This window comes from Xyrauchen texanus, chromosome 35 (assembly GCF_025860055.1).
Source record: "Xyrauchen texanus isolate HMW12.3.18 chromosome 35, RBS_HiC_50CHRs, whole genome shotgun sequence".
NCBI lineage: Eukaryota > Metazoa > Chordata > Actinopteri > Cypriniformes > Catostomidae > Xyrauchen > Xyrauchen texanus.
This window is the reverse complement of record NC_068310.1, coordinates 18,723,379-18,741,605: the sequence shown is the minus strand read 5'-3', so window position 1 is coordinate 18,741,605 and position 18,227 is coordinate 18,723,379. Positions and strand designations below refer to the sequence as shown.

At 39.6% G+C, this 18,227-nt stretch overlaps 1 protein-coding gene across 1 annotated transcript in view; it reads left to right on the top strand.

The window, feature by feature from the left end:
- Positions 1–499: 499 nt before the first annotated feature.
- The window catches only part of LOC127629269 (biglycan-like), a 35,267-nt gene continuing 17,539 nt past the window's right edge, over positions 500–18,227 (top strand). The window contains exons 1-2 of the mRNA XM_052106425.1: positions 500–714; positions 17,233–17,500. Of these exons, the coding sequence (XP_051962385.1) occupies positions 17,257–17,500 (244 nt within the window). The 5' untranslated portion in view covers positions 500–714; positions 17,233–17,256. The remainder of the gene's footprint in view (positions 715–17,232; positions 17,501–18,227) is intronic.

Genomic DNA, 18,227 nt, shown 5'->3' with positions numbered 1-18,227 from the left:
AATTTAACATCCAAATCTTTAGCATTAAATGCTTTTAATTGGTGCTCACGGTTACTAATGTTTTAAAAGTGATATCTCTTAACATAAAGTAAAATAAGTGATTCCTCTATACTGTAAGTATTTAATAAGTGGTGTAAATAGCATCTAACATAGGCTCTTTAGTGCAAAGAAGGTGCTTTGGCTTTAGGGGTGCAAACAACCTCTTGTCGCAATTTGCAAAGTACAAATAGCCAAATATAAATTTAGTACAAATCTTTTAATTTTTTCTCCATTAAATTCATTGAAGTCCAGGTTTTTATAAGATACGTAACCGCTTAATTTGCTTAATTAATTTCGATGGCATGTAAAATAATAATATTAATAAAAACCTTAATAAACTCATTATAAAATACATGCAGTACTGTACACATTACTTGCGTGCATCGTTGAATGCGGTTGGCTGGAGTACGGGGCACTGCTCAACCCACCCCAAACCCGCGCGCCTCAGTTCAACAATTTCTTCAGTGAGTAACTCCAGTCCAGCACTCCGCTTCACTGACAGATACAGCTTCATGACCCGAGGGAGTTAGAAAAGATACACTCGGCGGCAGCTGCTCGGCAACGAAAATATATATGTATTAGAGCGCGAAATTCAGAGCCCTTCAGAGTCATTGAACAATAGATTACTATAGGACGCACGAGCGCACAGTGTGGAAGTTTTGCAACTCATTACTGGTAAGGCATTTGATTTTGCTTGCTTTTTCTTATTATTCTATGTGTAGGTCATTGTTATCAGATAGTGTAGTCCTCTGTCAAATTAATTAATTAATAAAAATTGTGTTTTATTTAAGTTTGACTTTGGCGATATAGACACCCTACTCCTTTTGATCACTGGAATAATGAACTTTCTTTTTACTATTAAAGGCCCAGTTTAAGTTGTATTTATATATACACGCTATATAGGCGTCACAGACGAAATTTACTTTCCAAATATATTTGGACCCAAATAGTACATTCACATTCAGTCACACCTAAAAATGTATGAATGTCATTGCAGAGACAAAATATCAAACCAATTGTTGTTTATTGTAAATAAATATTCACAAGCAGCCTACACTTTTGAAAGAAATTATGTTATAAGTTTGTTCGAAATGTTATACACACACACACACACACACACACACACACACACACACACACACACACACACACACACACACACACACACACACACGTGAAAACAACTGCATTTCATTGGCTCTGTACCTGTACTCTGCACAATGACAATAAAGTTGAATCTTAATATATATATACTGTTCAGACTCAGATGCACAAAAACTCACTAAAAACGAATAAATTCACCTGTAGTCTGCTACTGTTGCAGTTTATCTTGATTGTTTTAATTCTCTCAAATCTCACATGTTCCAAAGCACAAGTATTTAATGGTCTTCTCTTTTTCCTTTTTATTTAAATTCACATTGCTTTCTCTCTCTTTGTGTCTGTCTCTGAGAATTGTCTCTATATAAAATTGTGGAAGTTGCCTGTTTCTTTTTTATTATTTAATAACACTGTTTCATATAACTCCTTTAACAACCAGCTCCACAACACTACACCATAGATTTCTTGACTCGGAGGCTTTGTCCTGTGTACTGTTAATAAAGTCTGCCTTCACTCTGTGTTGTGCCAGTCACCACATTCATGCAGAGTAGTAACAGACATTACCAGTCAGAAGTTTTTTTAGAGCCAGAAGTTAACAAATTATAGTCAAGTCAGCAGTTAATTCCAGCCAAGTGCATGGAACCCAGAACCACCCAATGGTCTGTCTTGAGAGAGAAAAAGAGTGATGGAGAGAGAGAGAAAGTAAGAGAGAGAGAGAGAGAGAGAGAGAGAGAGAGAGAGAGAGAGAGAGTTGCAACAGATAAAATAGCTAAATTTACAAGATTGATTTTACTGGTCAAATGTAATGAAGACAGATTTTTGTCAACACTGAAAACGAGTGTTAGACCCTACGAAAAGTGTTAAAGCTGTTGTTTAAACCTCAGTTGAGAAGTTTTTTATTGATGGCCTTGCCAACTAATGTTGCGAACCACAGATTCACTAGAGTCATGTGAGTTCACTGGCTCCCACGGTTAAACTGCAGTAAACCAAACAACTTCCTGCTCCCCACTTGGCTTAGAACTCCATACAGACAGCTCCAATGATCATATTATGAAAGATGAAAAGGGCTTTTGTTGAAGAAAAAAGTCAAACTTTGGAAGATTTGTATTTTATTTAAGATTTTGGCAAGTCACTTCAGAACAAGATTTTTATTCATATATGACAACCTTAAGGTCCCTGCACACACACTTCATATGAAATTGAAGAACGAACGGTGTGACGAAATTTAGAACAAAATTTGACCAAAATGAAGGTGTTTTTGACTTTGTTTTGGTGGTTAAAAACAGCTCGCCAGCGTGAACTTCCAGGAAAATGTCATACCAGCTGTTGAACACCTTACTGTCATTGGTCAACATCATTAGTTGGTGTGGCTTGGAGCTCCACCTACTTTGAGGCCAAAAGCTAATTCCAGTTACTTTGTTCATTCAGAGAAGATCAGTCAACATGAACACACCAGTGTGTAGAGTTATTGGCAACCTGATGCAGACTTACCTTCATCTGTGCAGTAATTCGCAGAGTTCGTAGAGACATTTTCCAAGAACATGTCATGCAGTTGTTTTTTGTTTAATTAGTCTATAAAAATAATAAATCTGCTCAAATACTCTTAAGTGCCTATTCACTCTGTTGTTTAATATGCTGCTTAACTCATGTGCCATCTGTTACCAAAAGCCATTCACACATCTGCCCAAATTAAGATATACCTCTCTTATCATCAGTCTGTATTGTGACCATTAACACTCATATATGCAGTAGTATCAGTTTCATCATAAATTACAATAACAGACTGCAACCAGTGCATATTATGTTAGCATATTAGCACATTAGCACCATGAATGCAAAATGTAACATAACAAATACATATAATGGACCTAATATATATTCATTTGAATCGTCTTTGAGTAGTTAAAATAACTTATTTTAACTGATCTCATGTGAATTTTACTCATAGAATGAGGCATGATGTCAAAGATAACACATTTTAATGTCACATTAATTAAGGTTTTACATGTAGTTTTGACCAACCTCATATTTAAATGGAACCCCAGACATCTCACCCAGCGGCGTATATCGTTGCTCACCTGTTTTGAACTTCTTTTTGGTTCTGAGCGAAGAGCGAAGGGTGGAAGGGGAATACTTTGGAATATATAGAAAATAAATACAACAAATTACATCAAAAGTAAAAGAAATAAACAACACATAATACAGACCACACAGAGTATGGAATAAATAAATCAACCTTGGTTAAAATCAGTTCAAACAGTCGTTACAGTTTACATGCAGCTGTTGCACATTCTGCGTAAAGCATTTTCAGATGTATGTAAAAATATTTATAATAAAATCAATTAAGTAGGCTGTCGATTTAGCATGTTAATTCAGTTTGATTAATTATATTTAAAAAAATAACATGTTAAAAAAATAACACAATTATTCATATACCCAGACTGTAATAAGGAAAATTCCTAGTACCATTGAAGCAATTCAAACTTGAAATAGCACCTTCCAGCAGGGAGCAATAAGAGAAACACCAGCTGTACAGACAACAAACCATCCACACTCAGGCATGCTTGACACAAGATAAGAATGACTTGTTGCATTTAAACACATCTTGATGGAGCGCTCTTCTGAATGCAGGGATCTCAACGCCATTTTGTAATGTTTCAAATTATTTTTAACTTGACACAGTGACCGTACAACATTTTTTACGATGTGATACAGCCAAAGTGAGACCCTTCAAAACCATCCATCTGATGCATGTGTACACTGACGCATCCTTAGAAAAGCCCTTAGAATAAATCTATCTAGGACAGATTGACAGATTCAATTGCAAAATGGATTGCTGTGGTGGACTCAGGGCCACAGCAATGAATTCTGGGCCCCCTGATTGTATATTGCTCTGGACCCATTACCTATTAAAAAAATATAGTTTTGAATTTGTTGTGGGGCCCACCATGGATGATTTGGTCCCTAGAATCATTATCACCTTTCACCCCACTGGCTACGGTCCTGGGTGGATTATAGGTCAATGATGTTCAGTTATGTTAAGCCTATAGGGTTATGTTAAATAATATGGAAATATAAACAATATATGCCTTCTAAAGACACTTTTTGTGATGTTTTAACATTGCTATACTATGCAACACTATTGCATGCATTTTAATTATCTCAATTATTATGTTTATAGTATATATTATATATGATATAACTGTCCTTTCAGCATTTTTTTGTGATTGGTTTCAGTCATTAAGAGCAGTAAATGGGAATGAAAGTTGTTTTTGTTCAAGCCAACTTATATGAAATTTTACAATTTAGCCATCTGGTTTACTTGTACAAATTCTCATGAGTTTACCAAGAGACTATGTTATTTCTCGCCTAATTTGCATCTTGAAAAGTGTATTTAACAAATTTCTTACAGCTTAATATTGTCTTTTAAAGTGCCATGATAGCAGATTTCAATCAAATCTCTTATTACTTGTTAGAAAATCAAATAAACTCCAGAGTAGCCAGAAGTCAGAGCTTTTCGCACTTTTTCATATATCTGCACTCCTTTGATATTTCTTGTGATTTTCTACCACATATGTTTTCTCCTGTCTCAGTTGTATTGCAACTCAAAGTAGCAGACATGGCATGACTTTTAACTGTTAGCTTTCCAGTCTTATTGCTATAGTATGAATTAGATACAAACAAAGACTTACAAAACAGACATAAGCATATGCCTCAAAATGTGGAGGAAAATTCCACCTTTGACCTATGTGTTATTGCTGCGTTTTATTATCATGAAAGTAATCATGGCAAACTTGTTCAAGTGTTTTGAGAGAGTTCTCTGTAGGTGCTCGTCTGTGTAGGCATTACTCTTTTTTTCTCATTTCTGGGAAGGTTTCGGCTGTGTGCTCAATTATTAAAATCTGACATTTAGTTAAGTACTTTATCTTTGTAGAAATGTCTTTGTCTGAAACACCAGACTAGGTGAAGATTGAAAGAGTAATTAATTGTTCAATAAAGAGAACATACATGCTCATGATGCTTAAGATCTAAATATAATACAGCATTTTCCATGATCTTATTAGCTTCAAAGACACTACAGTATGTACCAATCATACAAACATCTTTAGGTTCCAATTATTTAAAACCCAACAGAGTTTTACAGTGTTGTGCCACAGGACAGGGTTCAGCGACCTTTTGGACATAAAGTGACTTTTTAAAAAAAAGTTTGTTAATCACTGTGCTGTAGTGTGCCAACCTCTCTCTCTTACTTTCTCTTACACTCTCTCTCTTTCTTACTCTCTCAAGAACACTTAACTTTAAGACTAAAATGGCTGGTAACATTTTGAGTGATAGAAATAGTTGTCTGCATTCCTCATAGAGGAGTTTGTGCTGTTTAATTACCAGAAAAAGCAGTTGTTATGTCTAAGCCAGGCCATTCCTAAAGTCACTATACAGGAGATAAATATCAGAGTGCACAGGGACATTTCATGATCGTCAGATTGTCCGCTGATGGATTTCACTCAAGCCGAAGGATAGGATCACCTTCGTCTCAGTAGATATCTGTCTGACTTTTGTTTGTTTCTCCTCTCTTTGTGCGGATGTCAATGGGATCAGCTGTGTACTGTGTCTTTTACTTATTCAGACACTTTGTTTTGTGGAGCAGCTGCTATTTAAAGAGTTGATGCTTGGATGTGCTGAGCCCAACAGTGTTCCATCACGTAAAAACGGCACATATACTGTACTTATGCATATTCTGATGTTTGTGTTCATAAATACTGCATGCAGTTTGCAGACTCTTGTATGGAGTGCAGGATGCAGAGACCTGACCCTCTCTCCTCACATTCTTTTGGTCAGTCCAAACCAAGCCTTTTTTGGGAGCACAGTATAATTTAGCTGCTATTTTTACAAATGGATTCAGACTGTATACTGCTTTTTTACCCTGTTTGCTTTTATTCCAGGTCAGCAGCTTAAAAAATGTCAATTGCTTCCCCTTGTGTTTGACTTTAAAAGTGATATATGGTAAGAAAATGTGAGAGGAACACACATAGTTGTTGGCATGTCAGTTTGAAAAATGTGACTCCATTGGATGATACTTTAGGCTCTAATGCCTATTGCCTACCTTTGGAAATGCTACTGCACAACTGATATTTAGCAAATGTTTGGATCCACCATGTATGAGCAGTTCTGGAAACTGTCAGCTAGCGTGACGCAATTTTAATATATATATATATATATTTTTTTTATTTTTTTTTTTTGGGTGAGTCCACTTTAAAGATCTACTCTATCTATTATTGCTCTAGCCCCAGATGAAATGGTGTGTTTGATAGGAGATATAAAGGACTCAAAAGAGACACATTTACATGACCAACATTTGTGTGGGATCCCTGTGAGCTTAATGGTAGTCTTTACTGTGAGTTTGCTATACATAAATAGGGACTGAGGCAAGTTCTCTTGATATCTAGGTGTTTTCCTCAACACATTTGCCCTGCCTGAAAGTCAAAACAGTAGACATTATTGAACTTAGAAATAAACTAGAACATGTTGTGTATAATAGGTTTTCTTGTATTTTTGGCAAACATAAATACACAGGAAGTCGACCTGTTGCTACCGATATGTCCCTGTACCATGACATTGACCCTGTTCTGCTGAGTTACTGACAAGCGCCATCACAACCAGACATGGTGTCTGAGCCCCACCCTTCAGGTGCGCAGCTGCCCTACATAAGCAAGTCACTTAGTCACCATTTCTTCCGAATTTTATTCCTTCAAGACTGAAAACTTCATCTTCGTCTTGGAACACTTTCTGCTTCGCCATCGATAAACACTTACAGCGGACAGAACTTCTCAGAGAGACTTGAACAGGATGACTCGTTGCCTTTGCTCAGCACCTGCACCAAGAGGCTTTCCGCTCCCCTGTGTATTCTGGTGAAGGGTTCTCCACATCGATCTCTGTGAATGAGTTCTTCGTTTCAGACGATCATAGTTGATCAATACGGTGCTTCAGCGAAAACTCCTACCTGCATCCCACAATGCTTCAGCTGGAGTTACTGTATTGTTTTTATATATGTACAGTATACAATATTATCTAAAAGAGTCACTTGCGTGATACGCATTTTTTAAAGATATAGTGCTGCATGTGATTCCTATACAAATGGCTCATCACACCACCTGATGAGCACGAGAGCTGTGTTCACTGTCTGAGCCGCACCCACGCACAAACGGCTCAGAGTGAATATCCCTGTGTGAGGAGCCTTCCCACCCTCCTCTTCTGTGTTAGGTCCCGAGGGACCACATGAGGAGGCATGGCGGGGCAGTGAGGTTGAGCTGGAAGAATTAGAGGAGGATCTCCTGCCGACACAAGCCCTGTGAGCCCCCCGAACTTCCGATCTAACGTCCACACCTGTGCAATATGTGTGTGATCAGCTCTGGCCCTCTATTTGAGCACAGGGCCTCATTACATTTAGTGGCTCTGACAATGGGGATTATGCTGTGTCACTTGCAGCATCAGGCAAGTGGTTCATGGAGGATGTTGTCTCCTCTTCCCCCAGCGAGAGTGAAGAACGTGCACACACCACGGACAAGGAACTTCTTCACTCCTCACAAGAGCAGTTGAAGATCTCGGTCTTGTGTGTTCCCCTCCAAAAACGTCTTGCCTGGATGAATAGTTTTGGAAAACCGGCCGTCGTCAACAGACCTCAGTCCGGAGGAGCGAACCATTCTTCCCTGAGGTCTATGCGGAGCTCACAAAGACCTAGTGTGTGCCTTACTCTTTGCGCATTCAGGTCGGAGGTGCTGCTGTCCTCATTGAAGTAGACCACACCGATGGAAAAAGCTACTTAAGGCAGTAGCAGCTAACCTCTGCCATATTACTGCCTTGGAATGGAAATCCAGCTCTGCCAACCCAATAGATCCGAAGGACGTGTGCTTTCATGTACCAATTGCACCGCGTCACAGGTGGTTTTTTGAGATTCGCTTTTGAGGAACTGTGAATCAATTCAAAGTTCTTTCTTTTGGTCTGTCTCTGGTTTTCCGCACGTCCATGAAATGTATCAATGCGGTGCTTGCCCACTGACAATTACCAGTGTGCGTGCTTTGAATTACCTTTTACAATTGGTTATTACTAGCCCAGTAAGAGGCACTACTGAGCGAACATAGATGCTGCTTTGCCATCTCAAAAATCTGGGTCTTAATGTCAACTGTTTGAAAAGCACACTTTTCAGCAAATCTCCTTTTTAGGAGTTCTTATCGACTCTGTGATCATGTGCGTGCACCTCATGAACGAGCCTGTACAGACAATTCTTTGATGTCTGTCTCAGTTCTGAAACTGGGGAAGACATTGCCACTGAAGTCATTTCAGTGAATGCTGGGTTTTATGGCGGTAGCATCCGCCGTCATACCGTTAGATCTGTTACACTTGAGACCTTTCCAGTACAACCTCAAACGACATGTTCCACATTGCGCCTGGAGCCTTGGGCACATGCACATTGGGGTAATTCGCCACTGTCTGGCTGCTCTAGCACCATGAACAGCGCTGGCCTTCTACCAATAGGCTGTTATGCTTGGTCAAATTTTCACAAGAAAAGTGGTGACCACACATGCATCCAACACAGGTTGTGGCGCGGTGTGCGATGGACGCCTGACTTTCGGCACCTGGACAGGTGCGAAACGGGTGTGTCACATCAACCACCTAGAGCTACTGGCTGTCTTTTAGCTTTGAGAGCTTTTCATTCCAACATTGTGAATCAACACATTCTGATTCGGTCGGACAACACAACAGTAGTGGCATACATAAATCGCCAGGGTGGACTCCGATTGCCACAATTATTGAGCATGACAACAATGGAGCGGGCGTTATCTCCTCTCAATGCGTGCGACACATGTCCCAGGTCGGCTGAATTTCTGAGCGGATCTGTTTTCATGCCAAGCAGGATTACCAGGGTAATGGAGACTTCATCCTCAGACAGTGATGAGGATTTGGGAAATATTTGGGAATGTGAAAGTCAACCTATTCGCCTCGGAAGAAATAGAGATGTCCTCGATCAAACTTTTGAGTAGTTTTGTATATTTAGCCTATGTTGTACATCTAGAACACGGGTGTTCATTACATCAATTGCGATAGCAAGTGCACCACTGGTTGGTTGATCTAGATGAAATATAATACATTTACTTTTGTATTTCCTGATGTCTGTAGCTGTGCGCTGTTTGATTGACAGGCGGCTAATGTTTGAGTGCTAATGCAGCTTCGCACCTAAATGATCAAAAACACTTTATAATTCCGCCAATGCCCGTCTTGATGAGGCATTAATGTAAACACAGTCGTTTATGTCTAAAGTGAACTTAACTAGTGGGACAAAAAGCGTATTTGCATCAAAATGTCAGACTTGAAGTATACATTAGGGAAGCACCGATTGTGTGATTCTGGGCCGATACCGATACCGATGTTTAAAATAACAATTTGGCCGATGGCCGATGTGATACAGTTTGTTTATTTTGTTTTTGCTGTTATTTAATCCCCCTTTTGTTCCAGTGAAACAAAGAAATCTTCATTATAAAAAATGCATCACACTATCTTTGAGCACAAATTCAATCACACAAATTTATGAAACCTTCTTTCAAATAACAAATAACAAATAAAAAATGACTTTTTCAAGAGCCTTTTTAGCCTGATATTCACCTGCTATACAGCTAAATCATATTAAACTAGACTAAATCACAGACCAGACAGTAAAATCACCACCAACATGTTCTTGCACTTATTTGAAAACAAACCACACGTGCGCACGGCTTCCGTTGCCCTCTTACGTCAGTGTCCAGCCAGTGGCTTTGGGTTAAATTATAGTACCACCTGTTGGATCTTCTCCGAAACTGCAGCTGGGTAGGCAACAGTGGTCCAAGTCATCCGCAAATAACCAAGACATATAAACAGATAAACATCGGTAACTGCCATCGGTGAAGGACATCGTATTTGCCGATAGGCCGATGTCAGTCAACAAGGTGAAAATCGTCCGATACCGATGTTTGGCCGATACATCGGTGCACCCCTAGTATACATGTAACCGAATTGAGCACTGTCTAGTAGGCTATGTCATATAAAGGCTATAAATCAAACAACAATAACAAGGAAATGAGAAAACCACTCACTACTTTTGGCCGAAAGACTTGATTAGCTTAAAAAGGATTAAAGTAATAGAAAAAAACAGTGAGATTTTTTTAAATATTGTTCATTTTTTAATAATACTGACCCCTGATGTAGAGAGTGTGTTAATTTATATAAAAAATTACCAGGAAAGTAGAGATGATAAAATTATTTATAATTATGCTTAGCCTTTATAAATATAGAAAGGTATCAGCATTTCACCAGTCAAAAATTTCAGAAAATTGTGCATCATGCATTAGAATGAGAACACAATTATTTATTGGCTTAAAATATACAAGAACTAAATTATTGTTGAACCTTGTATCTCAAAAGGAGGATAATGTGGCCCCCATGTGCTACTTAAAGAAATAATTCACTCAAAAATGAAAATTCTCTTATCACTTACACACCCTCATGCCATCTGTCTAAGACTTTCTTTCTTCAGAACACAAATTAAGATCTTTAGAAGAATATTTCAGCTCTGTAGGTCCATTCCATGTAAGTGAAGGGGTACCTGAATTGTTACGCTCCAAAAAGCACATAACGGTAGCATAAAAGTATGACATATAACTCCAGTGGTTTAATCCATGACTTCAGAATTGATATGACAGGTGTAGGTGAGAAAAAGTTCAATATTTAAGTAAATTTTTGCTAGAAATTCTTCTCTCTGCCCAGTAGGTGATATACATGAAGAATGTGAATCACCAAAAACACAAGAAGAAAGTGAAAGTTAAAGTGGAGGTTTACTGAGCAGGGAGGAGAATTAATTGTAAAAAAAATAATTAAATATTGATCTGTTTCTCACCACATCTATCATATCGCTTCTGAAGACATGGATTAAACCACTGGAGGCACATGGATTAGACTATTTTATGTGGATTCATGTGATTTGTGGAGCTTCGATGTTTTAGCACCAATTCACTTTCATTGTATGGACCAAACGAGCTGAGATGTTCTTCTAAAAATCTTAATTAATTAAACACCTCCAGGATGGCATGAGGGTGAGTAAATTATGAGAGAATGTTCATATTTTGGTGAATCCTTCCTTTTTAAGCATGATGTAGCCCCTGTACCAAACAACTTTTCCCATGCCTGCTCTACCTCCTCTTCTGTGCAGGACATAATGAGCCAAGTGATCCTGCTTATTTAGCATTTTTTTGCATTCTTTGCATTGTTTGAACATGTTTTATGCACACCAATAACACTCTGTCAGCATTAAGGGGAATTTAGACCCTACACATAAACTGATTTTACATTTACATTTATTCATTTGGCAGACACTTTTATCCAAAGCGACTTACAAAAGAGGAAAACATAAGCGAATCATCTTACAGAGACAGTGGAACAAAAGCGCCATATTACAGAGTTTCACTAGCATCAGAATAGTATTCAAAACATATACAAGTGCAAATAATTTTGTTTTTGTTTTGTTTTTTGTTAGTGACTAGTTAAGTGCTCTTGGAAAAGATGCGTTTTAAGAAATTTTTTGAAGACAGAGAGTGAGTCTGCTTCACGGATGTAGTTGGGAAGGTCATTCCACCAACGTGGTATGATGAAGCTGAAAGTCCGACAAAGTGTTTTGGTGCCTCTTTGTGTTGGTACAACAAGGTGACGTTCCTTTGCCGACCACAGGCTTCTAGTGGGTGTGTAGCTCTGCAGAAATGATTTTAGGTATGTTGGAGCAGACCCAGTAACTTTTCTGTATGCCACCATCAGAGCCTAGAATTTGATACGTGCATCAACCAGTAGCCAGTGAAGAGAGACAAGGAGTGGTGTAACGTGATCTCTTTGGTTCATTAAAGACCAGATATGCTGCTGCATTCTGGATCATTTGCAGAGGTCTAATTGCACATGCAGGGAGGCCTGCAATGAGAGAGTTTCAGTAGTTCAGTCTAGTTATGACAAGTGTCTGAACAAGCAGTTGTGTGGCATGTTCAGATTTTACATTTTACATTTACATTTATGCATTTGGCAGACGCTTTTATCCAAAGCGACTTACAGAGCACTTATTACAGGGACAATCCCCCCGGAGCAACCTGGAGTTAAGTGCCTTGCTCAAGGACACAATGGTGGTGGCCGTGGGGTTAGAACCTGCAACCTTCTGATTAACAGCCCTGTGCTTTAGCCACTACGCCAACACCACTCAGATAGGAAGGGTCTTATCTTCCTGATATTGTAGAGTGTAAATCTACATGATCTTGTGGTCTTTGTGATGTGGTCTGTGAAATGTTGTTTGTTATCATTGGTTACCCCTAGATTTCTGATTTCTGATTTTTGATGGCGTTACTGTAGTCGAACCCAGCTGCACGGTGAGGTTGTGTACAACGGCAGGGTTGGCTGGAAAGACCAGGAGTTCGGTTTTGGCTGGATTGAGTTGTAGGTGGTGTTCCTTCATGCAGGCAGAGATGTCTGCCAGGCAGGCAGAGATTTGAGCAGTCACGGTGGTGTTGTTGGGCTGCAAAGACAAGTAGAGTTGTGCGTCATCGGCGTAGCAGTGGTATGAGAAACCATGTGCCTGAATGATGGGTCCCAGTGATGTTGTGTAATAGAGAAGAGAATTGGCCCAAGCACTGATCCCTGAGGTATCCCAGTATGTAGTTGATGTGGCTTGGATACCTCACCTCTCCCAGCTACCTTGAAGGACCTACCTGAGAGATAGGAGTTAAACCAGTCAAGCACAGTTTTTGTAATACCCAGCAAGGAGAAGGTGGAGAGCAGAATCTGATGGTTGACTGTGTCAAAGGCTGCAGATGGGTCCATAAGAATCAGGACGGATGATGTGGATTCAGCTTTCGCCCATCTCAGAGACTCAGTGTCAGACAAGAGGGCAGTCTCAGTGGAGTGTCCACTTTTGAAGCCTGACTGATTTTCATCCAGCAGTATGTTCTGTGAGAACTGTGAGGCAGTTTTTGATTGAAAACTGCACTTTCAAGTGTTTTTGCCATGAATGGGATGAGAGAGACTGCTCTGTAGTGTTCTATTTGTGTTGGGTCAAGTGCAGGTGTCTTCAGCAGCGGGGTTACTCGAGCCTACTTAAATGTAATGGGAAAAGTGCCTGTAAGTAGAAATGTGTTGATTATGTGTGTGAGTGCAGGTAGGATGGATGGAGAGATGGTCTGGCGAATGTAATTAAATGTAATTGTTTCATTTATTATGATTTAAACTGGTGATCAGTGTGTTGAAAATAACTTTTTAATCATTTCATTTCTGTTTTCATGTCTCCCTTTTAATTTTTTGGAATCAGATTTATGTAGTGTTTATCATAGATAAGTGATGTATTTTTAATTTGGCATACAGTGTTCATTATTTTGGGGCATACGTTTTTCAACTCAGTACTCACTACTCACTACTCATGAGTACTTTTAAATGAGCTACTCTTTTACTCTCACTTGAGTAGTTTTTAGGACAGCTACCTTTACTCTACTCACACTACATTTATATAAGTAGAATAACTTCTACTTGAGTATGATTTTTCAGTACTCTTTCCACCACTGAATACAGCCTCTGCATGTTGTCTTATAAATCATATTTCATGAATTCAGCACCATCTTCAAATACTGACTCATGTTGTGGTGTTGTTGAAGACACATATTTGAATGCAACAGTAAAGAGTAATGGGACAGTAATGGAGAAGACATAGAATGCATTACATGCTTCTCTCTTAGGAAACATCACTGAAGTTCCTCCAAAAGGAAATGTCAAGAGGCATCTCAAGCTGACATATTGTAACCATCTGGCTTCTCTTGCTCATCCACACATGTACCGCACAGTATAGTAACACATGGATTACAATGCTGTAACAATGCGGCAACTCATGGTAGAGTCACATGAAGACCTCTTGTGTAGACATTCAACTAAGAAGGATATTAGATGTACTGGGTCTTTTGTTGTCCATCTGGATGTTACAAACACATTTATCCATTTTAATTTCAAACTTTCGATTTATTTGATTATTTCAAAATACATATTGTTCCAAAGCAGCTTTACAGAGAACAATGCCTTACAAACCCCAAAGTAAGCAAGCCAATAGTGACAGAGGTGAGAATAAACAAATAAAAAATATGTTTTAGAGTTATTTTAGTTTTTGCCATGAGAAATAGTTTGAGGTATCATGTGATGTTGTGCATGATTCAATGTCAGAGTTCAGGGTTCAGCTTGGATTTAGTTTTCTTGGGTATAGGACAAGTGTTGGCTTTAATTTTAGGTCTTGGTTAGATCAGGTTGAACTTTAGGGCCAAGGTTAAGCCAGGAGCTGACAGGTGGTGGGTTGGTGGATGTATGTGGCTGAGTTGGGTTTGGGGTTTCATTACAGAACCATGTTGAAGGTATCAGTAAGGTCCCCCTGTGGGTTTGGCAGTCTCCAGATCCTTAACCACATCTCATAGCCTTAGTTATGACATCACCAGATTCATCTGGAGCCCATTCAGAAATGACATAAGTAGTGGCTCCCCACCCATCTAGACAGACAGACAGACACACACACACACACACACACACACACACACACACACACACACACACACACACACACACACACACAAACACAGGGACTGTCAGAAATATCACCCTCCTACCTCCTTCCTGTCTAATGAATGGCTTGTTTTAAGAAGGCCAGTTTAAGTTTTTATTTCACCACCACACACCGTCTGACCAGGTCTGTCCTACAGACACAGACGCACCAGTTGTCTCTTTAGTTTCTTTCTTTCTTAAATTGCAAAGATACTACAGTATCTTATCATCACTGGATGATATTAAAAGTATATTATTTAGCCCAGTAGTAGTAGGCAGGTAGACAGGCAGGCATGTAGGCATGCAGACAGACAGACAGACAGACAGACAGACAGATAGATAGATAGATAGATAGATAGATAGATAGATAGATAGATAGATAGATAGATAGTGCTAAACAATGCACACACACACAAATATATTTTTATATATATTTATATGATATGATATATATATATATATACTTGTTGCAATATCCTTGTAGTAAAACCTCAAACATCAACCTTACCACTGTTCCTCTGATGTAATCATCATAAACACATCACTGTTGTTTGCTGAACATAAAAGAATAGTTCACCCAAAAATTAAAATTCTCTAGTCATTTACTCAGTCGTATGTCCAGGGCCAGGGTCATTGGCACTCCCTACTACCTATGGTTGTGGAGTCTGGTGGTACCCTACATAACCTATGCCTAAAAATGTCCCTGCTTATGCAGTCCCAGATGTGAATTATCTTCTTTCATCTACTGAACTCAAATGAAGTTTTTTAGAAAAGTACGCTTACAGTTCTTGGAGTCAGGTTGGTATGAGATGATAAAGATGATGTCCAGCGAGATGTCCAAAGAAGAGTGTCCAGCGAGCCAGCTGAGAGTTCGGCCTCTCAGCAGAGCAAATATACTCAAGGTTTTTATGTCAGTCCAGACCACAAATGGCTCCTTAGCTCCCTTCAACCAGTGACGCCACTCCTCCAAGGCTATCTTCACTTCCAACAGCTCCCTGTTACCGATGTCGTAGTTTTGTTCCACCAGCGACAAACGATGGGAGAAAAAGGCATAAAGGTGAGTACTTCTATCCCTGGGGGAATGCTATTATAGAAACGCCCCTACCCCAATCTCTGACAAGTCCACCTCCACCACAAATGGCAAAGCCGGATCAGGAATAGTAAGAACCGGAGCAGATGATAGCAGGGATTTCAAGTTATCAAAAGCCGCTTGAGCCTGCGATGACCAATTAAATTTAACCTTGGTGGAAGTGAGACCCATCAGAGGAGCAGCAACCTGACTATAATTCTTAATGATATGCCAATAAAAGTTGGCAAACCCCAGGAATCTCTGCAGAGCCTTGCTAGATTCCTGGGTTGGCCCTTTTTGGATGAATCCACACAGATTCCCCCTGCGGAAATGACAAACCCTAGGAACGGAACTGATTTTGCATGAAATGGACACTTCTCTGCCTTGATGAAAAGCTGGTTCTCTTGTAACCTCTGCAGGGCCCAGTGGACATGCTCGATGCGTATCTGGAGAGACTGGGAAATGATCAGTACATCATCCAGATACACAAACGCAAACCGATTCACCATATCACGCAGCACGTCATTAAGCAGAGCCTGAGATTTGGTGAGCCCAAAAGGCATCGCCAGGTACTCAAAGGCATCACCCCTCTAATATACACCAAATGGTTGCCGTTGCGGAGGTCTAACTTTATAAAGGCAGTCGCTCCCTGCAACAACTCGAAGGCAGAAGTCATCAGAGGTAAATGATACCTATTCTTAACAGTGATGTCATTCAGCCTCCAATAATCAATGTAGGGATGCAGTGAACCATCCTTCTTCTCCACAAAGAAGAACCCCGCACCTGCCAGAGACGGGACAGATGACTGGCAGGTACTCTATTAATGTACTTCTCCATGGCTTACTCAGGGGCTGATATGGAGAACTATTACACCCAAGATGGAGAAGCACCATGCAGGTTGTCAATGGCACAGTCATAGGGGTGAAGTGGAGGGAGAGATGCCATACTGAACACCCTCCTGAGATCATGGTACTCAACAGGAACACCAGTCAGATCTATCAGCCGTCCTGAAGAACAGAAGAAGAAACAGAGACTGAAGACCGATCCCAAACACTCCTTATGACAAAAAACACTCCAAGAAAGGATAGAGCCATCTTCCCAATTAATGTGGGGATTGTGTTTTACCAACCAGTGGTGACCCAGTTCAAGAGGTGCATATAGGGACCTGATTAAGTAAAACACAATCTCCTCCTCTTGATTACCTGAGATCAACAGAATCACCGTGGCTGTGGATTTAGACACCCTCTCCAAATGCTGTTTTTTAGTGCTGAAATTCTGCCCATAAATTTTCCCAATTGTTTAGTTGAATTCGCCCCACCGTCTCTTGTTTTATTGTGAGTTATGTTTTGCAGCACTTTCCTAATTCTCTCTCACTCTTTCTCTTTCTCCTCACCCTGTAGGTCTATGTTTACTGTATCTCAGTGATGTTTTCCTACCACTCTATCCTGCTGCTGTGCAGTGTCTTCAGCCTGAATGCTCCTTCACTGGCTCTGCCCTTCGAGCAGAGAGGATTCTGGGACTTTGGCATGGACAGTGATGGGGGAGATCTGACAACAGTAATGATGAGAGATGAGGAGGGTTCAGCTATGGAGGAACTGCCACCAGATGTGCCCTTATGCCCCTTTGGTTGCCAGTGTCAGCTCAAAGTGGTGCAATGCTCAGATCTAGGTAAGTATCAATGTGTGTGTGTGTCGTGTGTGTGTGTGTGTGTGTGTGTGTGTGTGTGTCTGTCTGTTGAGGAATGAGTCACTTAGAGAAGGAATAATTAAAGCGACAGATGAATAGAATGTGAATGGAGAGGTGAATACTGAGTTCACTGGAATGTAGAATGGTAAAGAGTGTGTTTGAGAAAGCGAGAAATAATTTCATAAAGATTTACTCAAAATGGGCAGAGAAAACAAGGCATTTGATGGAAAACTATGTAAAACGTCTTTGTAATTTCCTGTTGAACTCTGTAAACAGTTATGTGTTGTTTTAGTGACATACAGGGTGTTTTAAAGCAAAACATGTGTGAGCTATAGAAGTGCATTTGATAGAGAATGTGAGATTGAGAGATATGAAGTGGACATGATTCAGTTCATAAAACCTTGAGATGGCTATCTGTTAGAGTTCACTTTTATCTTTAACTAAATGTATTACTGCTGTTAACCAATCTTTGATTTTATTTTATTTATTTTATCTATTCACTTGGAATGTAAGTTCTTGGACTGTCCATCTGTTTTTTCTTCCCTCAAATTCAACTAAATGAAATCTTATTATCAATATTATATTACATATAATGTAAAGTAAATCATTTGTGATTATGTGGTTTCAAAACTGCATGCACAGTTCTTTGTGGCAAAGATATCAATGACATGTATTCAATACATATAATAATGGGCATAAAATAAAATGC